We start from the raw sequence: 23175 nt of genomic DNA on the forward strand, positions 1-23175 counted from the left end.
GTAGGATACTCATGTTGACAGTCACATCATCTTACCAAGTAAATCAAACTCTAGCATCCCACAGGACTGTCATTAGCCTGGCTTTAGATGTCCCAATATCTGGGACATAGCAAGTCTGCCTCTTTATGGAAACGGCATTCAGAAACATCTCTCAACCCTCCCACTATAGATAATCCCCTCTTTTGCTATTTATTTATGTATTTATTTGGACCCTCCAGTGTAGAGAGTTAATCCATACTCATATTCTTGTCCCATTTATGGCACAGGCTCATCGCTAATACGTGTAAATATCTTCTCTTGATTTTTGTATAAGTTGATGTATTTTTCCTTTCTCCACTACCATTGCCTTTCCCCAAATATGCACCTATTTTAATTTTTGACATGTATCATTTTATTTGTACATTTCCTTATAAAATATGTATTGTTCTGTGTGCCCTTATTTTAATTAAATGCTTTTGTGCCCAAGAGTTCTTTCTGTTTCTCACTTTCTTCGCACTGTTTTCAAGATCTGTGCATGGTGGCCCATGGACACCTAGTCTATTGCTGCTGGCATTTACCCCTTTGATTCCATCTCCCCTGTGACAGACACCCAGATTGCCTCCAATTCCTTGCCCATAAGTGTGCTGTCATGAACATCCTTGAATGCTTCTCTGTGAATATTTGTTAAGTCTCACAAGAAGGGGCAAAGTCAAGGAATAGATGCACTATCTAATCATCAGAATCACATGATCTGGGGCAAGAAGCTCATTTGTGTATATTAAAATGCACCCATGACGGGCTTCCCTGGTGGCACAGTGGTTGAGAGTCCGTCTGCCGATGCAGGGAACGCAGGTTCGTGCCCCGGTCCAGGAGGATCCCACATGCCGCGGAGTGGCTGGGCCTGTGAGCCGTGGCCGCTGAGGCTGAGCGTCCGGAGCCTGTGCTCCACAACGGGAGAAGCCACAACAGTGAGGGGCCCGCGTACCGCAAAAAAAAATAATAATAAACATCAATTAAAAAAGAAATGCACCCACGAGCAGTAAGACTTTGGGTAAGACTTAGAACAGTTTTGGGCCCGTTTCCTCATTTGTACAATGAGAATATCAGTGAGATTATATCTAAATAAATATCTAGTTCTCCACTTCTTCCACTGCTCACTGCTGACTGCCCTCTGTGCCTGAGCTGTCTTCTTCAGCAGTCACAAATAAATTATGGAAAAGTTGTGTATCTACAATTTTTTTTTTTTTGGCAATATGCAGGCCTCTCACTGTTGTGGCCTCTCCCGCTGCGGAGCACAGGCTCCAGACATACAGGCTCAGCAGCCGTGGCTCACGGGCCCAGCCTCTCCGCAGCATGTGGGATCCTCCCGGACCGGGGCACAAACCCGTGTCCCCTGCATCGGCAGGCGGACTCTCAGCCACTGCGCCACCAGGGAAGCCCAAAATAACCCACATTTATTAAGCACGTGTTAAATGTCTGACATTGTGCTAAGTGCTTTGAAGCATCATGACATTTACTGCTCAGAGCAATCACGCACGGTTTTATGAGTTTCATTTCGTAGGTGGAAAAACCAAGGCTTGCAGAGATTAAACAGCTAGGGGAAAATTACACAGTACATGACACAGCTGGGGTTCAAATTCAGATCTGAATAACTTCAAAGCCAGTGCCCTTAATGATGCAAACAAAGGATATGGAGAAACTTTCAGGTGAGGATCTGAATTATACTTCAAAGTTCAGAAGAACAGACCGGCATTAAAGGCCAAGCCTATGCTAGTCAGTGTGACAATTGCTTTTACATCATCATTTCAGTTCATCTCAGTTATTAAACATTTTTTAGAATTAGGTCTCACTTCTGAAAATTTGGGATCAAGTTAGGTATTAATTATTCTCCACTAGATAAAATAAAGATTCATACAATATAGACTCTTAAAAATTAGTAGTTATTATTTTTTAAAGCCGTAGAGATTTAAAGAAAAAATAAGAGGCCTAGGATGGTCGAGTCAGAAGATCTGGATTCTAGTTTCCACTGTGAAAATAAACAGCAGTGCATCACTGGGCAAGTTGTTAACTTTCAGGGCTCAGTTTCTTCATCTACAGAGTGACACAGAATGGCCCGAATGATACCATTCTAAGAAGATGAAATCAGGGAGGAAGCAATTCCCCGGCTCCTGGAGGTTCACGAATGTCAGAATCACTCAGCTTACAAAGTGAGGAGTGAAAAAATAGGAGGGAATCAGGAAAGAAACCGGCACGTGGTTGGGATAGGTATGGGAAAAGCAGGGAAAAAGGGAGACAAAACTGTTTAGACTTTCAATCTGTGGACTGAAATGGCAAGGAAAAACAACAAAAAAGGAGAATGTTGGATGTAGAGCTGTCCTGATTATCAGAAGATACAAAATCAGTCTTTGTTATAAGCAGTGGCTGCTTGAATTGATCCCTTCCTGCTTGTTCCGTTGCCCCCAGTCATAGAAGATTAAGCAGCACCAGCTGATGAGGACAAAATAAACACAAAAATTTGCAAGAATGCAAGGAAAGTGGTCTGGGCAGTGACCCAGACAGATTGGGTAACCTGTGATTGCCAATGTCTTTCAACCTGACCTGACCCACTTAGCAAGCCAGTCCCTGGCTGAGCCCTACAGCATTGTTTCAAGTGAGTCATTTGTGCAGACTCACACCCAAACCAGAAATTCTTGCCCAGAACCAGAACCACAACTGCTGTCGCTGCTATGCCACACCGGCCTGGGGGCTGTGAACTTTGACGCACTAAGCCTGGCTTCCAAATTTCTGGGGTGAGCGGCATCCCCGCTCCTACCACAAGGGGGCCCTCTCCAGCCAGCCAAGCGCGTGGAGCAGAGCGAGCCTCAGCCTGGGGTGGGGAGAGCATCTGGGGGTGACAAGCAGTCAGTTCTGGGGAGTCTGCATGCGAGAGAGAGCCAGGGAGCCCCTCAGAGTCGGGGAACGATGGCCCCCGCCCTCACCTGCTTCCCAGAGCTGTGGGCACACACAGGCTCACTGCTTGCCCCTTGTTCCTGTCAAACTTCCAAGCGTTTGCTCTCCTGTGGCGTCAGCGCGGACTAGAAAGTCAATGCCAGGACATCTGGGCTACAGAAAAAGAAAAAAAAAAATTCCCTTCATATCTTAGGAAGAGGAGAAACACAGAAATAAGCACCCAGGGGCAGAGACTTCAGTGTACTTCATTTATTTGAACACAGAAATACTGCATCTGGGACCATGTCCTGTAACGCCTCTGTGGAAAGGCAGATCCTGATTCTGTGTGCAATCCTATCAGCCTGGAAGAAGGGTCTGCCCCTGTGAGCATCCTTTGCTCCTCGAATACCAGTGTCGCAAACCAGGTCACGCTGAACAGGTGATCGCCATCAAGGACATCTCATCTTGTCTAGCGCTCTAGGGGTTATTACAGCCGTCTGCTGGGCTAGCCACGGTTTGCTAAAACGGCTCCTATTGTATATCCTCCCTAAGAAATGTCTTATAATTCTCCCTTTCCAGGAAGAAAAGCTTTTATTCATGTTTCCAACCAGGATGTATCAAGTGGCAACTACAGGCCAGACACTGTATTCAGTGCTGGGGATACAGGAGTGAACAAAACCAATACAAAGGTTTGCATTCTGGGACTGGTATTACAATGGAGGGAGATGAACAGTAAAAAATCAATTATAGAGAATGTTAGAAGGATAAATACTATTATAAGTAATAAAGAAAGTAAGGGGATTATGGAGTACAGGGAACAGGGGGATTATGATTTTAAATATGCTGTTTAAGGAGGGTCTCATTAGCAAACTGACATTTGAACAAAGATGGTGTCATGATGTTTATTTATTTGTGGATTTATATTGTTAGTTATGTTTTTGGACAAACATTAACTTCCATTCTTTAAAAACAAAACAGCTTTGTTAAGGTTTATTCTGAATTATTTTACACAAAATAAAAAATAAGGAACTATGTATATTCACGTGATAGGACATTTCATAGGAATCAAAATTATATTTATGAAAGGTTTAAATGACTTAGGAAAATGCCTATGAGAAAGGTAGGTGAAAAAACAGGAGTATAAAGTTATTAACATATTATCTCAATTGTGCAAATATGCCAAATGTTATTAGTAACTAACTCAGGGTGATGGGATTAGGTGTAACTTATGCTTCTTTCTACTTACTTTTCAACTAGATTAAGATGAGACTATTTTCAAGGAAAAAAAAAAAAAAAGGAATTCCCTGGCGGTCCAGTGGTTAGGACTCCACGCCCTCAGTGCTGAGGGTCTGGGTTCAATCCCTGGTCGGGGAACTAAGATCCCACAAACTGTGGTACGCCCCCCCCCCCAAAAAAAAGAGGAGACCTTTTTCCTTTTATAATAACATTAAAAAACACACTAAATGGGGCTTCCCTGGTGGCGCAGTGGTTGAGAGTCCACCTGCCGATGCAGGGGACAGGGGTTCGTGCCCCGGTCCGGGAAGATCCCACATGCTGTGGAGCGGCTGGGCCCGTGAGCCATGGCCGCTGAGCCTGTGTGTCCGGAGCCTGTGCTCCGTAACGGGAGAGGCCACAACAGTGAGAGGCCCGCATACCGCAAAAAAACAAAACAAAACAAAGAAACACACTAAATGAATAAACTAGATAGTCCACAAGGACGTACTGTAGAGCACAGGGAACTCTACTCAATACTCTATAATAACCTATGTGGGAAAGGAATCTGAAAAAGAATAGATGCATGTATATGTATAACTGAATCACTGTGCTGTACACCTGAAACTAACACAGCATTGCAAATCAACTAGACTCCACTATAAAATAAAAATTAAAAAGAAAAACCAACCCACTAAATGACAGATGCACACGGAAAAGCCTCCATCTATGACTGCTTTCCATTTATCAAAAGAAATGAACTGGAGGAGGCAACGTCCCAGGTTTATTTGGGATGATCGGTCCCACGGAAGAGAAGAGAGGCAGCATGCTCGAGCCTCCCCAGATATGGCTCCTAACCCTTCTCCAAAGAATCTCACTCCTCTCCCTGCTTTCAATACCCCCCACCCAGCCCCACCATCACCACAGACTCCACTAGACTTTTCTCCCGGCTACAGTTAGCTAGCCCACCATTGCTCTGTGACTAGCTATCATTTTTCTTCACTGGCACATGCTTTGAAAAAAGCATATTGTACCTCCGACATATTAGATATCCTATAAGGACATAACATATAGTAGCCTTAAACTAAGTGGAGACTTTGTAACAGAGTGTGGGCTGGGCCCTCTGCTTCACTTGCTCCAGTGCCAAGGAGACTTTGTAACAGAGTGTGGGCTGGGCGCTGCGCTTCACTTGCTTGATTGAGTGCCAACTGTGTCAGAATGTGAACGGCCATCCACAATCACCTCCTCCTTACCCTATCTGTGCCTATAGGGGCCTTTCTGACCTTATTCTCTCAAATGCACTCATTTTGTATATTTCTAATAACATAGCATACAGATTATGTATATATTATATGTATTCTATACATAATTTTTACATTATTATAGCTCTACAAACATTGTAACCCAATAAAGGTTATTTCTTACTTTAACTATTAAGCAACTAAGTAGTGTAATTACTCATACATTTTCCTCTTCGGTACAATACACTTTCTCCAAAGGTAAAAGTGGAGAAGTAGAGGAGAGAGGAAGGAAGGAAGGAAGAAAAGAAGGAAGAGAAAGGAGAAGATTCATGGAGAGCATCCCCAAGTTGTTTGTAACTACTTCGGGAAAGCAGCATAAAATAAAACCCCTCCAAAGTGACGTAAGAAAATAGAATACTTCTATTCTCTTTGTGCCACTCAATACCCAGTAGTCCTGGGAGGCCCTGAACTACAGGGTAGGAACCCCTGATTGAAGCAAAATAAAAGAGTATTGCTATATCTTCTGATAAATTTTAATCGGTGCTGTTCATCATATATTTCTAGCTCTTTTTTTCTTTTTCTTTTGAACACACGGTTATTACATTTAACCATGTAAATTCTTTAGCCAATGAATTGTGAGTGGAAGTAAAGGGTGTCACTTTCAAGGGATAATTTTAAGAGAGAATGTATAAAAAAATGATAAACCACAACCAAGTGGGATTTATCCCAGATATGCAAGACTGGTTCAACATTCAAAAATCAATTAATGTAATTGCTAGAGGACGGAAGAAATGAAAAGTGCCCACTGAGCTGGAAAGGCATCTTGAGACGGACAAACTGATCCTTACAATCAGCGGATCAGTTTATTTTATGGTAATTTAATCATAGGATGGGATTGGGATTGGACAGATAATGACCCGGAAGCATTCACAGCGGCACGCTGAGGGGCCACTGGGACAATTTTATAGTTAACTTAGGGTATGGGGGTAGGTGCTTGGAAACAAGACAGAGTACAGTCCTGCGCAGGGTCAGCAGAAGGACAGGAGAAACTAGAAGGGCCCAAGATGGTGTCAGTTATAATAACACACAATAATCCATCACATCAACAGGCTAAGAAAAGAAAAATCACATGACCATTATTGATCGATGCGGAAAAAGCATTTGACAAAATCCAACACCCATTCACGATAAAAACTTTCAGCAAGCTAGAAACAGAGAACTTTCTTAATTTGATAAAGAATATCTATAAAAAACATACAGCAAACATCATACTTAATAAAAACTTGAGGTTTTCCCACTAAGACCAAAAACAAGGCAAAGACTTGGCGTCACTCCTTCCAACATCATACTGGAAGTATTACCTACTGCAATAAGAAGAAATAAAAGGTATACAGATTGGGAAGGAAGAAATAAAACCGTCCTGTTTGCAGATGACGTTATCATGTATGTAGAAAATCCAAAAGAATCCATAAAACCACTCCTGGAACAAATAAGCAACTATAGCAACACTGCAGGATACAAGGTTAATATATAAACGTCAATCATTTTCCTATATAACAGCAAAGAAGAAGTGGAATTTGAAATGAAAAACACAATGCCATTTACATTAGCAGCCCCCAAAATGAAATATTCATGTACAAATCTAACAATGTATGTACAAGGTCTATATAGGGAAAACTACAAAACTCTGAAGAATGAAATCAAGGAAGAACTAAATAAATGGAGAAATAGTCCATGTTCTTGGACAGGAAGACTCCATACTGTCAAGATGTCAGTTCTTCCCAATTTGATCTACAATTGGGATTCAATATAATCCCAATCAAAATTCCAGCAAGTTACTTGGGGATACTGACAAACAGATTTTAACTCTATGTGAAATGGCAAAACCCCCCAGAACAGCCAACACACTACTGAAGGAGAAGAACAAAGTTGGAGGATTGACACCACCTGACTTCAAGACTTACTGTAAAGTGACAGTAATCAAGACAGCGTGGTATTGGTGAAGGAAAAGCTAAATTGATCAATGGAACAGAATGGACGGCCCAGAAATAGAACCCCATAAATATAGTTAACAGATCTTTGACAAAGAAGCAAAGATCTCACTTAAGAAGGTATCAGGTGGATGGCATGTAAGTATATGAAACAATGCTCCACACATCAGCTGTCACCAGGGAAATGCAAATTAAAACAACAATGAGGGGGCTTCCCTGGTGGCGCAGTGGTTGAGAGTCCGCCTGCCGATGCAGGGGACACGGGTTCGTGCCCTGGTCCGGGAAGATCCCACATGCCGCGGAGCGGCTGGGCCCGTAAGCCATGGCCGCTGAGCCTTCACCTCCGGAGCCTGTGCTCTGCAACGGAGGAGGCCACAACAGTGAGAAGCCCACGTACTGCAAAAAAAACAACAACAAAAAAAAAACAATGAGATACCACAACACATCTACTAGAGTGACCCAGATCTGGAACACTGACAACACCAAGTGCTGGCGAGGATGTGGAGCAACAGGAACGCTCACTCACTGCGGGAGACAATGCACAATGGCGCAGCCACTGTGCAAGACCATTTGGCACTTTCTTACAGAACTACACATACTCTTACCATATAATCCATCAGTCATGCTCCATGGTAGTCAACTCCTCTGAAGCTGAACACCACACAAAGCCCTGCACACAGATGTTTACAGCAGCTTTATTCATAATTGCCAAAAACTGGAAGCAACCAAGATGTCCTTCAGGAGGTGAATGGATAAACTGTGGTCCATCCAGACAATGGAATACTACTAGGCACTAAAAAGAAATGAGCTCTCAAGCTATGAAAAGACATGGAGGTGCATGTTACTAAGTGCACATTGCTAAGTGAAAGAAGCTAATCTGAAAGGCTACGTACTGTACAATTCCAGCTATATGACATTCTAGACAGGGCAAAACTATGGAAACAGTAAAAAGATCAGTGGTTCCCAGGGGTTGGGGGTAGGGGAGGGATGAATAGGTGGAGCACAGTGAATTTTCAGGCACTGAAAATATTTTTACAATAGTATAATGATAGATACATGCTATTATACATTTGTCCAAATCCCTAGAACATGCACCACCAAGAGTGAACTAGGTATATGTATACTATAGACTTCGGGTGATTATTACAGTGCGTCAATGTAGGTTCCTTAAATGTAACAAAAGTACCACTCTGGTGGGGATGTTGGTAATGGGGGAGGCTGTGCATGTGTGGGGCAGGGGTTAAATGGGAAATCTCTGCACCTTCCCCTCAATTTTGCTGAGACTCTAAAACTGTTTTAAAAGCTAAAGAAAAATTTGGGGAAAAGAATACTACATGGTAATATCCTTAAATAATCTGTTCAATTCAGACTCAGAAATTCTGGGACCACATTTGTAATTACTCATTACCAAGCAAGTCGTACAATTGAGGTCATGCCCTATACAGACTACATCTTAGAATCCAGCATGATACTCTGAACACCCAAAACAATAGATACTATGAAGAATGAAACGGAGAATTAAGAAAGCCAAGTGAAGCCCTAAAATGCTGGAGTATTATCAGTGCCATAAAACAACTGGAAATCTATTTTAGAATTTGAACACTCTGGAATTTTTTTTCCCCCAAAGTTAATTTACTAAGGTCTACTCTCATGTTTCCCCTTAATCCATTTTTATTAAGAATTCTGTTGCCTCACCAACAATGTATTTGCTTGAAGAAAACAGTTCTACAACTTTGACATTTTAGTGTCATTTTATACTATACAAAGCCTATTTACATAGTCCTTCAGAAAATATTTCCACTTTTCACCCACTATTCCAAGTGTGAAAATGATATCAAATAGATTAGATTTACAGGGAAGCACAAAAGAGAAAACAATTCTACAATTTAATACATACAGTGTCATTAGTGGTTTTTTACAGTTTTCTTTTGAGGATAATCCACTGAATTTTTCTGCCAATGACATTTCAGAGTGAAGTTGTCTTCAGGAGTAGATTTCCACATAGAATCAAGAGTATAACAGTCCAATATATTTTACAGGTGATACCTGACAGTTTATGTGTAGCTGCAAATCATTTTTTTCCCCATTTTTTTTCCAAAGTCTTGGATGATGAACAGGAATCATGACTCTCACCACCACTATAGTGCTCATATAAAGTCTGAAATTAAAAACACACATCCGATTTATAACTTTTAAAATTCAATGTATTACCATATCAGATTAACAAAGGTTTAACTCCACATCTTCTAATATGTAACAAATTTCTCCCTTGTTCTTATAATTAGGAAATTATTTTGTACACTATTGGAGATAATGAAAAATTTTTAAACAGCCAGCTTGGCCTAAGAATCAGCGATCATGCAATGCAGATCAATCTTTCTGTAAGAAAAATGTAACATAGCTATTTATAAGCATATATATGCATCCTCAAAGCCTTCTTAATCTCCCTTACTTTTTCTTTTTCTTTTCTGTTTCAACAAACCTCTTTTTAAATTGTTTATTTTTATTGAAGTATAGTTGATGTACAATATTGCATAGCAAAACTCTTTTCTTAAAAATTGAAGTACAGCTGATTTATAATATTGTGTTAGTATCTGGTGTACAGCAAAGTGATTCAGATTATATCTATATCTGTATCTGTATCTATCTATCCCTCTCTCTATATATTGTTTTTCATATGCTTTTTCATTATAGGTTATTACAAGATACCTTACTTTTTCTTAAATAAAGCCAGTCTTAGATAAATTCCTATACTGTAAAATACACTCATCAGGAAATATACTTTCAGCTGATATTTAAACTAAAGAATGGAAGACATTTAAAAAAAAATACAACTGCTATACAAATAAGTATAATTAGCTACATTAAAATCTACATATTTAGTAAAGGACTTAAGGCTAAGCCAACATCTAATTTATGAAGATGAAAGATATCTTTGCCATCAAGGAACACATAACCTTAGTGATAAAGGTAACCCACCTCAGTTTTATTTATAAAAGGCTTTAAACAATACACTGGTAGAAATTTACAACATAGAGATATGAAACATAGAGGAAAATTACAAAACAAATTTTGTCCAATTTCAATTCCTAAAGCCATTGATTTAGCTATCAGAACTTGAGAAAATTTAAGAAAAAATTTACCTTATATCATATGGATACAAATATAATGGTGAATATATAGTAAATTCCTCCAAAACTGTATCCAAGTTCTTAACATCTTAGATTGGTGTTATCCCTATCCATAGAGCTAACAGTGATTTTAGTTTAAGCTCTCATAATTTTACAATAATGTTATAACTGATATATATAACTAGTAACTAAAGTCAATAAGCATACCTAGTGTTCTGGAAATGACTAGGTGTTTGATGTCAGTGAGATCCAAAAAATTATGGTATAGATATAAAGAGGCATTGGGAGACTAAAAGATTTGAGACATTTGCTTTGAGAAATGTACTGACTGCTATATACAGCCTCACAGAAGTCATTACATGTGACAAGTACTGTGATTTCTCTACGACGGTTTAAAAATAAAGTTGGCTAGAAAAAAATGAATTCAAAAGCTGTGTTAAAAATGGTGTTAAGATTCCTTATTGAATTTATTCCAGTTGAGACCCAACAGCAGTCTTTTCAATGCACCCTATATGACAATCCATTTTCAATTGTGCTGTCTGCACAGTAAGAATATAAATCAAATAAATCTATATTTGTCAAAAAGTACATGTTAAGTATCTAAATACAGAAACACACTTCATAGCTGATCTGATGATTGGGCCAACTTTCCTTTGCATTACCTGTTTAAGTGTCTAACTCACTAAATTATACAAAACGATTAAAATTAGTGTAGACAAAGAATAGACATACTTTAGCAGTTTTCAAAATGGAGTTAGGAGAATTCAGGCCAACAAGTTGGCCCAGAACATATTTCATTTCTTCAGTGGTTCCCTTAGCCATCTGGTTCCCTGTAAAATGATATATATAATCAATAGCACACTGGCATCAAATAAGAAAAATATAAGTTCATACATAAATATGTATTCTGTTTAAAAGCACAATAACTGGCATTCTTGTAACTTATCACTGATCATAGCCCCTTACCTAGGATAGGTAAAAATGAATGCCAGCAGGTAGAGAAAGGTGATCTCATTTATTTTAGTATTTAGCATTAAGGAATATCCTTAAGGAAGGAGGCAGGCAGGAGGAGAGCAGCCAGAAGGCTGTTTATATTAGCAATCTGGTAATAAACTTATTTTTAAAGAAGTACCTGGATGAGTTTGAATCTGAACATATGGATGTGCCAGGAGCTCAGGAATGGAGATCCTCTGTTTAGGGTCCCTTATTAAACAACACTATAAAAATAAAGATAAATTTTTTAAAAAAATGAAGCAAGTTTTCTTATGCAATATTGATACAGTATTTTCCCAGACTGCATCATATTACAGAAGTTGCTTTCTAGAGAGCCTACTTAGAAATGACAAAATTATTTTACACGTCATTTTTGCAAAATCTCCAAGTATTCATAAGTTTTAAAAACCTTCAAAGTGAGCTTAACACATCTTTAAAAACTAACTCAGTAAGCAATTCCTCTCAATAGACCTCTCAGTTATATCTAAGCCAGTTACATAATTCCAATCATTTCAACTATTTCTTTTTCTTTCTTTTTTCTTTTCTGGGTGTGCCATGCGGCTTGTGGGATCTTAGTTCCCTGACCAGGGATTGAACCCGGGCCATGGCAGTGAAAGTGCTGAGTCCTAACCACTGGACAGCCAGAGAACTCCCTCAGCTATTTCTTTAAGTAAACAATTAAGTACTACATGCAATATAGCTCTTCTATATGTATATACTATTAATGTTACCTTTAACACATCTTGAAGATCTTTCTCTGGAATATCAGGAAATTCAATTTCATGATTAGGGTCAATTATGGCATGTAATTTAGAAATCTGATTAATGATATGCTGAAATGGTGTTTTCCCGTAAGTCATATAGTACAAAATGCAACCTAAGGACCAAACATCACTTTTGGGGCTTATCTAAGTTAAAAAAAAAAAAAAAAAGAAGAAGTTACTGTTATTTTAACATAAAATTAAAATATTATACACACACACACACACACCCTAATATTTAAAATCATAACTAAATCTCAATAAATGTCCAACTATTAGACTATGTTCGTGACAAAACATCCTCTTCTCGTTTTGATTACACTTGGTTATTTTATCAAAAGAAATGAACTTCAGTTTAAATCTTTCAACAAACTCATAATCAAAATATTTCAACTGAAACAAAATATGACATTCTTGTCAGCCTGTGAAAACACAAAACTAAAAACCCTAAGTGCACATTTTAAATTTACATGTTTTCCCCAAAATTACTGAATTAAAATAAGTTTTTATATAAATTCATAAGTATGTATAGATTTTAAAAAGGTTGTTTAAGTTGAGCTATCCTAAACTTAAGAACACAAACTATAGAGCCAGACTGGGCTGGGCTGGGCTTGAATCCTGGTCTTATCACTAGTTAGTAATTCTACATGTCTCTGTTTCCTCATCTCTAAAACAGAAATAACAAAGGTACGTTGTCATGGGCCTTAAATGATGTAACCATGAGATATGGGTAAGCATAGAGAATAGTTTCTGGTATAGTAAGTACTCAATAAATATTACTTATTATTAAATGTTCTTTGTATTAAATAATCTCATTAGAAATAATGTGATATTATAACATAATTATGCTTTTGACTTTTAAAAGAACATGATTAAGACCAAACACAGAAGTGAGCATAATAAATGAGAATGGCTAAATTCCTCTTTTAAAAGATACTCAATATGCATTAAAACAAAATGTAACCACATGCTCTACACAAAGGATTAATCTAAACCAAATGACACAGAAAGGTACAAGGAAAAAAGAAATGGACATCTATAACCAAATGCAAGAAAGAAAAAAAAAAAGGAAACGAAAGCAGAGACAGCAATATTAATATTAGAAAAAGAGAACATGGCAAAATGCTTCTAACAGAAGAGAAAGCCATTTTACAGTGATAAAAGGTACAATCAACCAAGAAGAGATGACAGTTATGAACTTCTATGCACTGAAACCACATTTAATAGAACTATATAAAGCAAAAATTGTATTAAATTCTTTGAAGGAGGGCAGATTTAAACATGCCTTTCAAAACATGACAGAATAGATCCCATTATCTGAACACAAAGAAAACTGAAAATTAATAAAAAAATAACCTCCTCTTCCTCCAATTTAACCACTTGGAAATATAAGTCCATTTCTAAATACTAAATCATGAATTAAAAAGAATTTCAGATTCTGGAAAAATGGCTGTGGCCGTGTGGTTTTCAAACTCTCCAAAGCCCCAGATAAGACAGACAGAGCAGCCTGGTAGCAAAACCGTAAACATATGGAAAATATTTACAATAAAAGCGGAACGTGAATGGAGACAAACTACCCACAGCCACAGGTCATGCGTGGTAGAGGCATTTGAAGCAGAGAGGAGAGAGGAGTAATGAATGGGCCCAACAGACCTCAGAACAGGAGCCCCAGATGGCCAAGCCTGTTCACCGGAAAGCAATTCGAGAACAGAGGGAGACTGGGAGGGGCTTTGAGCTCTTCCATAACAAGGATTACCTCCCATGTTGGGATAAAAATTTATCTTCTATTCAGAATCACTAGTTGAGATTGACCAATACGACCTATTTAAGTACTGAGTTGAAAACTGAAAAGAATCTGAACACTACATGCAGTTCAAAGTAAATTTTATTTTAAAGTAACAAAGAATGAAACAATTTTAAAACTAAAATTAGAAATTTTGGAAATTAATGAAAATAAGAAACACTACCATAAAACCTAGAAGTAGCAGCTAAAGTAAAACTCAAAGTAAAATTCAGTTTTAATGTTTTAATTATAAGGAAGAATACTAAAATTAAATTAGCAATTATTTAAATGCAGAAGCTGGGGGAGAAACCTAAAGGGAATATAAATAACAAAGATAAAAGCAGAAACTAATTAGAAGACAAATGAAAATAGAATTAATAAATGAAATGAAGACCTGGTTCTTTAAAATTAACAAAACCCTGGCAAGCCTAATCAAGAAAAAGAGAAAGACAAATCTAAGTATTAAAAGAAAAGGAGAAGCTAAAGAGGTATAAAAAGGATTTTTATAAGAGAGACTATTTGGCATAATTTTATGCCAGCTATTTGAAAAGATATTTAGAAGCCACAATTTCCTAGGAAGGAAAACATAATTTAGTAAATGAAAGCACATTTATTAAGCAATTGTTTCAAGCTGGACAATGTACTAAGTGCTCTGTATTCTTTCTCATTTAATCCTCAATTACTTTTAAAATAGGTACTGTGTGCAAGCCTAACTTGCAGATGAAGAAACTAGGCAAGTTAAGTCACAAAGACAGTTGATAAAGAGGCAGATCTATGACTTGAACGCAGGTACTGCACAGTGGTGTGTGCTTGCATCCATTTGAAGACACTGGTATAGAGAAAGAAGGATTAGCTTGGGAGCCAGAGGCACCATGGCAGGCAGAATGGACCCAGCAAGGGGCACCAACGAGGCTAACACAAAAGCTCACAGAGGTGGTGAAATAAGAAAAGTGGGAAGGTACCTGGGAATATTACCTACTAGAGTTGTTCTTGGAAACAGAAAATTAACAAATGAAGAAATGGTAAATAAAATTTAAGAATCAGAAAGGAAACAAAGGTTATCAGTTCACTGTTATTTAATTTAAGGTGCCCGTATCAGAGCTAATTTAGTCTTATTTTTTTTCTTTATTTTTAAAACTCAGAAAACATCCTGTGTGCATTTCTTACAGGAGCACATTGTGAGGCATCACCATATTAAAAGCGCAATATTAAAAGAACAATCTCAAATCAATAAAGAAAAGTGAAACTGAATCCCATGACAGTTTGCTTAATAAAGCAAGGTCTCTGTAATGGCCTAAAAAGTTTTAGAACTTAAAGAAATAACTTTTCAGTTATCTGTTAAGTTCATTCAGAGACTAGCCCATTCCCTATTTGTGCCAGAGAAATGGTATGTAAATAACCTTACGGTACCTTCGATTTGGATTTCCCATTTTCTCTTGAGGAAGACATATCTTTGATTGCTTCTGGTGGCATATAATTAACTGTACCAACCTACTTGCCAAATCACAGAAAACACAGAAATCAATGAAAATACTTCATTCTGCTTTACATTTTTTTAAACACAAATGCCAGATTTTTGGCAACTTGGAGAGTTACAGGTTTCAGTTAATATATTTGAGAAACTCTAATAACTGAGAAAAATATTAAGGCATAAATTTCTTCACAATTCCAGCAAAATAAATTAGATTCATAATAAAAATAATTGACTCCTTACAGAATGCTGAGCTATTCCTTATGGTGGGCAGCAACCATAAATCTTTCCAGGATAAAATTATATTAATGGCCATAAACTTTGAAGGAACTGATCAATCGCTCATTTCTGTGCTGGAATAGACCCAGAACACTTTTTTATTTTTTTAATTTTTATTTATTTATTTATTTTTGCCGTAAGCGGGCCTCTCACTGTTGTGGCCTCTCCTGTTGCGGAGCACAGGCTCCGGACGCGCAGGCTCGGCGGCCATGGCTCACGGGCCCAGCCACTCCTCGGCATGTGGGATCTTCCCGGACCGGGGCACGAACCCGCGTCCCCTGCATCGGCAGCCGGACTCTCAACCACTGCGCCACCAGGGAAGCCCCAGAACACATTTTTAAATAAACCAAACAACAACCAAAAATCTAGCTTTGTCTCCCTGGGCCCACGTCCAAATAGAGATGAGATGGGTGTCTGCATTATGCAAGATTTTCCACAGCAGGAGTATGCCAACCTTACACTGCATTCATTTTATTCTAAAATGATTCTGCTTTCAAACACAGAATACCTATACTTTAGAGCCTTACCATAGACGATATCGTCAAGCTGATTTACAACTAAATGTTCAGCCATATTTTTGATCTAGAAAGAAGTGATTGTCAAATAGAATTGTTTGAAGGGCATGCTGCCCATCTACTCCTGAAAGAATCCAGTTTTACTGCTAGGATTAAGGAAGATCCACGTCAGCAATCTGTATACATGAAACACACTGTCTTGGCTCCAAGCAGGATTATTTTTAGTCATTCTTTGGTTGTCATCACCTCAGTTTTTAGGGGGACACATTTATTAAGATTGCTATTGCATATCCTATTATAAAAATGCAGCTGAGTATATTTATTATGGTGTTTCCAATAGGAAGGCCCAATTAAGAATTTTTTTTCAAATGTAAGTGATAGGGAAAGCTTTACTTCTCTGGAAGAATGAAATAATTTTACCTTATGGACAATGAAAAACATGAAACTGCAATTCTCTCTTTGGTTGCTACCAGGAAACTGAGACAAAGTTTCAGGTGAATTTTAGATAATGACCAAGATGATTTCCAAGGCAGATATTACTGCTTCTCTACCTCAGCTATAGGAAAATCATTCAAAATTGCTGGATATATTTCTACCGGATCTTGACTTTCTATACTAAAATTGTCTTAATCATGTGATTAATTTGTTTTTTATAGTTATAATATCTGTTCTTGTAAAAAGGCTTCAAATCCTTTGAAAAATGAAGTAGGGAAAAATAAAATCCTCATTAGCAAAATAATACTTCAAAGGTGAAAAGGAATTGAACTCTACTGTGTGGTAACCAGCCATTCATTACCTGAGAGTCTTTAACAATACTTGTTGTATCTGGTTGCATTTGGTTTGCAATTCCAAAATCAATTAGCTTTAGCATTCCATCAACTATCAGAAAGTTAGCAGGTTTCAGATCACTGTGAACAATACCTTCAAAATAAAAATCCATTATAATATTAGACCATGATAAACATCCTAAGTACAAAAAAATTTCACAATTTGCTGAGTTGATTCCTTTAATTAGTCAATCAAATTAAATATTCACTTTTAATGTACACTACAAACATACAGCACTTGCTACGTGCCAGGCACTATTTGAAGTTTGTCGCTTGTATTGAATCATTGAACCCTCATACCAATGCTGAGATTAAGTACTATTATTATCCCCACTTTTAGCTGAGGAAACTAAGGCAGAGTTTAAGCAATCTGTTCAAGGTCACACAGCCTAAGTAACAGTGTCATGAGTTGAACCCAGGCAGTCTGGCTTCAGAGTTTATGCTCTTAACAACCACTGTGATTCACTGCCCACGAGAGAGCACTGTAAATTACACTGCCAGGTGGTAGGACCCTAATGCTCCTGACATATCCTTCCCTACAGCCTGATCTTCATCACTGGTGAATTATCTTTTAACTTATGGGACGGGAGACACAAGGAGACGATTTACAATTACCTACATTATCAGTTATTTAAAATAAGGAAAAGGTAAAGGCAAAGAAGCCATAAAAAGAACCAAGGCCAAGTAAGGTGAAAGCCAACCCAGAATGTAGGGCTAACAGTTAAAAAAAAAAAAAGTAAAACCAACTCCCATACAAGGTACACAATACAAAACAACTAGGAGAATAAGTGAAAAAAAATCTCAGATTTTTAGGATACCTGAACCCCAGTCTCATATCTGCTATAATCCAAGTATTTGGAGACCCAGGATTATGGACTATGTTAATACTGACAAAGATACATTTCGTATTATGCATGCTCTATGGATGTGGGGATTTGAGTTCATGCGCTATATCCTCTCGTTAACAGCATTTTTTTTTAATTAATTAATTTATTTTTGGCTGTGTTGGGTCTTCGTTGCTACGCGCGGGCTTTCTCTAGTTGCCGCGAGAGGGGGCTACTCTTTGTTGAGGTGCGCGGGCTTCTCATTGCGGTGGCTTCTCTTGTTGCGGAGCACGGGCCCTAGAGCGCACGGGTTTTAGTAGTTGCGGCGTGTGGACTCAGTAGTTGTGGCACACGGGCTCAGTTGTTCCGTAGCATGTGGGATCTTCCCGGACCAGGGATGGAACCCATGTCCCCTGCATTGGCAGGCGATTCTCAACCACTGCGCCCCAAGGGAAGTCCCTGTTAAGAGCATTTTAAAGAAATGGTTTTGTCCCTTCATCTTTATTAAACTTCCAAATATTTAGTTTATCTAGCCTAAAGGTGCCAATAACCAATACCTTAAAATTATAGGTGTATTTCTCTAAGATAGCACTACTAATGAATATTTTAATTTTACATACGAAGAGATTTTAAAATACCATGTTGATGAATCGTGTGAACTGCCTCCAACATATTTTTCCAGTAACTCTTGCGTTCCCATGGATTGATGGATTTTTTCTTTTTAAGCCAAGTATTAAGATCAATATTTCCACATTCCATTACCATGTAGATGTACTGATCTGTGATTTCACTGCCATTAAAAACAAACAAAAACAACAAAACAATAAATGGTTAGGTTATACTACTAAGATTTACAAAGTATTTATCTTAAGAATTAGAGAAAAAAAAGTCTCCTTTTTAAGTTAAAAAAAAAATTCTTACTAATCATAAAGTCGGATGATTTTATCACTGTGTTGTTGTAGTTTATTCAGATAAGCAATTTCATTCCGGTAACTATCAATTGTTTGGCTATCTGCTTCTTCTAAGTTCACATACTTTATAGCATGTATCTGTTTCTTTCCATTCAACACCTGAAATACCTATAGAGTAGAACAAATGAAAAAGGTTAGAATACACTATTTACATACTGCCACAATATTTCTACATTAATAGATAAAATCTTAGATTAAGGATTATTGATGTGAATAATTTAAAATGTCTGGGTTTATTTTGAGTATAGAAGGAAAAAAAGCATGTTAGGAAAGTAACAGTACATTCTCAACTACCTATGACAATGGGCATAGGTAGTTGCCCTATCTACGTATAAGAAAGGTAATTTAAATTTCATATACATTCATAACACTCTGTTAGATGTTGCAACCAGAAAAAGACATTAAAAAATGCTAAGGAAGACTGAGGGCTGTAATAAAGATAATTCATGGCACAGATGGTGTTTATTCCACTGTGCCTGGAGTTGACAATTTCATTCATGTGGTCGAGAATATTTTAAAATAGGTACTAATTGTAAGCTATCAGTATACTCGGCTGTAAAAAGTAGATCAGGTCCAATTTTCAAAATCAAGTTGACAGGAACAAGATGTTCCTGTCAGCATATTGAGGTCCAGGTCAAATTGCTCTGGCTATAATGACAGTCAACTTCTAAGCAATATTGATAAGGCAGATAGTACATTTCGAAAACACTGCTAATGTGTCTAACTTTCAGCAAACGTGCAACAGGGATGGGGCTTCTAAAATGCAAGAATTCAGATACAAAATGCTAGTGTAAGCAAGAAAAATTACATTCATTTATCTCCTTGCACCCACTGAAGTAAAACAGCATTTATTTAAAAGCCATTAACCATGACTATCCAGCAGATGCTGGCAAGAAGTGAGAAAAGAGCCAAAGTGTAGATGAGGTTCATGCATTTCAAGTGCACTGTTAAGCAGAGTCTGTCAGGTACAGCTGAGTTACCTGCATTTTAAATACAAAACTCTAACAAAGTATTACTAGTTTTACTTGCACAGAAAGCAAATTAGAGGAGGAGGGGCATAAAACAGTGATAGGGCAAGAAGCAGCAGAAAGTAGCAAGGAAGAAAATTTTAAAACAGCAGAAAGCCATTTTGTGTGAGGTAAACAGCCTTATAGTGTCAGAGTTAGAATCTGTCAGTTTCATGGAAAGTTAATGAAAGAACTAGAAAGGTTAGTGTTTTGAACATTCCCACTAGCCCTATGAATTTTCTAAATTCTCTTAATAGGGTGTAAGTTGGTCACTGTCTATACTCTAGCATAGACAGCATAAACAATGTTAGTTTCATCAAGCATGTTACCCTCTTTTCCCTGAGGCGTGATGATTTTGTCAACGCCGTCATAATAATTAAATAATAATTCAATCGCACTAAGAAAATATGGGTCAGTCATAGCTTTATCACTTGGCCCTTGACTTAAGTAAGCTTACATTTTCATTATCCTCCAAGGAAAAAATGTTTAAAACACTGTTAAGATTATTGTACATCTTCTGAAAACATGCTACTAAATAAATAAATATGTTGGTAAAAATCAATTCCATCATCCTTTTATTCCCATGCCTAAAATGTAAGGCAAGGAAGAGAACAAAGGAAATGTACACAGAAATTAATATTATTGAACAACTGCTAAACATGGTAATGTATACACCTTATTTATAGTAAGTTAACAAGACATCTTAAGCAAGTCTAGTTATTGTCAGCTGGCTTAAAAAATTATAATAAAACTTAAAATGAACCAAACAGGCTGTGTTTCATGTATCATCCTTAACAACTTAAGAGTAGCAAAAGAGCTGAGGAGGGCTTTTCATTCAACAAACACTTCAGTGTTTGCTATTTTTCCAGCCACTGTTCTAGATAACGGAGCAAACATTGGTGAGCAAATCAGACAAACACCCCTACGCTGATGGAACTCACATTCAAGTGCAAGGGGACACAAACAACAAAACCAAATAAGTCAATTACAGAGCATATTAGCAGATGAGCTACAGAGAAAAATAAAGCAGGAGAGGGGAACGGAGCTTGCTGGCAACTGGAAGGTAGGAGTTGGGGTTGTAGAGCATGGTCAAGGAAGCACTGATTGAGAAGACACTAGAGCAAAGATGTGAGGGTATCGAGGAAAATCGACTCTTATGCTAAAATAGGCCAGGAGAGCAAGGACTGAGTCAGCGAGACTAGTTAGAGGGCGACTGTAACAGTTCAGGTGAAAAGATGAAGCTACTTTGGCCGAAGGGATAATAGTGGAGGTGGTGAGGAACAGTCAGATTGTGGACAGACTTTGAGGTAGAACCAGTAAGACTGATGATTGGCTGGGTGAATGTCGAGAGAAAGTGCAGTCAGTGACGACCCCAGGCTGCTTGGCCCAGCAACTGGAAGAATGAAGCTGCCATTTACTGAAATGGGAAAGACTATGAAGCAGCAGTTAGGCTTGGGACATATTAAGTTTTAAGTATCTATAGACACCCAAGAAGAGACGCTGAGCAGTCAAATTGGATACGTAAGCCCGGAATTCAAAGAAGAAGTCTGAGCTGGAAATACAGATTTGGGAATTGTCAGCATGTACATGGTACATGAAACCACGAGACTGGATGAGAACGCCAAGGGAGTGAGCGAGTTTAGACAGAGAAGAAAAGAGAAGAAAAGCCAAGAACTGAGCTCAGGGGCTCTGCACCATTCAGATCAGGGATATGAGGAGGACAGAGAAGGAACGGTCGCTGGCCAGGAGGAACACTGAAAGAGGCGGAGTGGGAAAAAAAGCTTCAGTGAGGAAAGAAAAATCAACTGTGCCAATTGCTAGGTAACCCACAACCAAGGCTAACAATTAGTTTTGGCAAAAACATGGAGGTCACTAGTGATTTTGATAACAATTGTTTGGTGAATAATGAAGGTAAAAGTAAAAATCTGATTTAAGTGGATTTAAGTGAACAAAATGAGAAGAATTGAAGATGGGAGGTTTAGACAACTCTTTTGAGATCCCTTCCAGCCAGAGAATTAGAACCATATACATTTAGAACCCAGATAAATTTAGGAAATGATCTATTCCAAATCTAGAAATTCATGTGTTGCTAAATTCTGTTTCTGAAAAGAAAAACTCAGAACAAAACAAAACCCATTAATCAAATACCTTGCTGAATCATCCTAGGCATAGCAGTTATTCACATCACAGTCTGACTCACTTTTAGAAAGACTCTGGTGATAATACGAAGCTGTCATTTGCCACCCCCAAGTCAATGTTAATGTTATTTAGAGAAGAAATATGGAATCATAGGACATTGGAGGGAAGAACAGGGAACTGAAATTAAGAGGTGGGTCTAAAGAAATATGCCATTTGTTGAGGGGAGGGGATGGGGGGAAGGGATGGGAGAAGGGGATGAGAAGGAGTTTTTGGCTCAAGGGAAATACAGGCCCCTAGAAGTTAAGAAAAAAGGCCTCAAAAGGTAAAAAGACAAAGAGAGGAAAGTTTAAAATATTTTTATCCATTCCTTAAATATTCAGGATACCTACCTTACTTGAACCTCCACTTCCTAGCTGCTTCAGTATGGAATACATTTTTCCGTTAACTGAAATGCATTCATTTGCTGAAGAGGATGCTGAAATCTAAATCATTAAAATAGATAAGGATTCAAATGTTCAGAGAACATGCCTGAGAAACTAGCTTGCATTTAGTACAGTGAAATGCTTCCAATTCTGAAATTATCTGAACTCTTAATTAGATGTCACAATATTTCAATATTTTAAAGAAGCAATTTACATACTTTAGTCAAAAAAATAAACTTATTAAATTAATATATAGGCAAAGTTCCAAAGTCTCCACTTCCAACTTGCCTTTACTTCTTAACATAATACATAAATAGAAAATTTAAGGGGGAAAAAACCCTCTTAATGTCCAACACACAAACTCACAAGCTATCGCTTTTCATCTTTCTTACCTGTTCTTTTTTCTTACACAAACCTTTTTACTTACATACGTACATATATAAACACACAACTTTAACTATATATTTTTTTCTCCTGGAGCATTACATTATAAAGGAAGCAGCATGCTAAGGTGCTAAGAGTTCCAGAGTCAATCAGACAGATGCAGATTTTAGTGATGCCCCCTTTATGCTGGGTGCTATTCAACACGCTGCTTATTTTGAACTTGAGCATCTTCCTCAGCAAACTCTCAACCGATGTACTATATACAACACGCCTCCCCTCTCTTCCCTGATGCTAGACCATCTGTGGACCTATAAACG

General features: G+C 37.9%; 1 protein-coding gene across 6 annotated transcripts in view; it reads right to left on the minus strand.

Annotated features, from left to right (window-relative positions):
• Positions 1-2661: 2661 nt before the first annotated feature.
• The window catches only part of TTK (TTK protein kinase), a 47268-nt gene continuing 26754 nt past the window's right edge, over positions 2662-23175 (minus strand). For 5 of the 6 annotated variants that reach the window (XM_027091851.1, XM_027091831.1, XM_027091863.1 and 2 more), the window contains exons 14-22: positions 22442-22534; positions 18857-19014; positions 18574-18725; positions 17081-17205; positions 15430-15510; positions 12207-12383; positions 11615-11699; positions 11215-11312; positions 9005-9509 (exon numbers count right to left, since the gene is read on the minus strand). In XM_027091851.1, coding sequence (XP_026947652.1) covers positions 9423-9509; positions 11215-11312; positions 11615-11699; positions 12207-12383; positions 15430-15510; positions 17081-17205; positions 18574-18725; positions 18857-19014; positions 22442-22534 — 1056 coding nt within the window. In that variant the 3' untranslated portion in view covers positions 9005-9422. Of the gene's footprint in view, positions 3082-9004; positions 9510-11214; positions 11313-11614; positions 11700-12206; positions 12384-15429; positions 15511-17080; positions 17206-18573; positions 18726-18856; positions 19015-22441; positions 22535-23175 lie in introns of those variants that run through there. The other variant, XM_027091841.1, reaches the window with a different exon arrangement.

The sequence above is a fragment of the Aethalodelphis obliquidens genome, unplaced genomic scaffold, assembly GCF_003676395.1.
Source record: "Aethalodelphis obliquidens isolate GAN/ISIS:26980383/991018 unplaced genomic scaffold, ASM367639v1 scaffold3, whole genome shotgun sequence".
Taxonomy (NCBI): domain Eukaryota; kingdom Metazoa; phylum Chordata; class Mammalia; order Artiodactyla; family Delphinidae; genus Aethalodelphis; species Aethalodelphis obliquidens.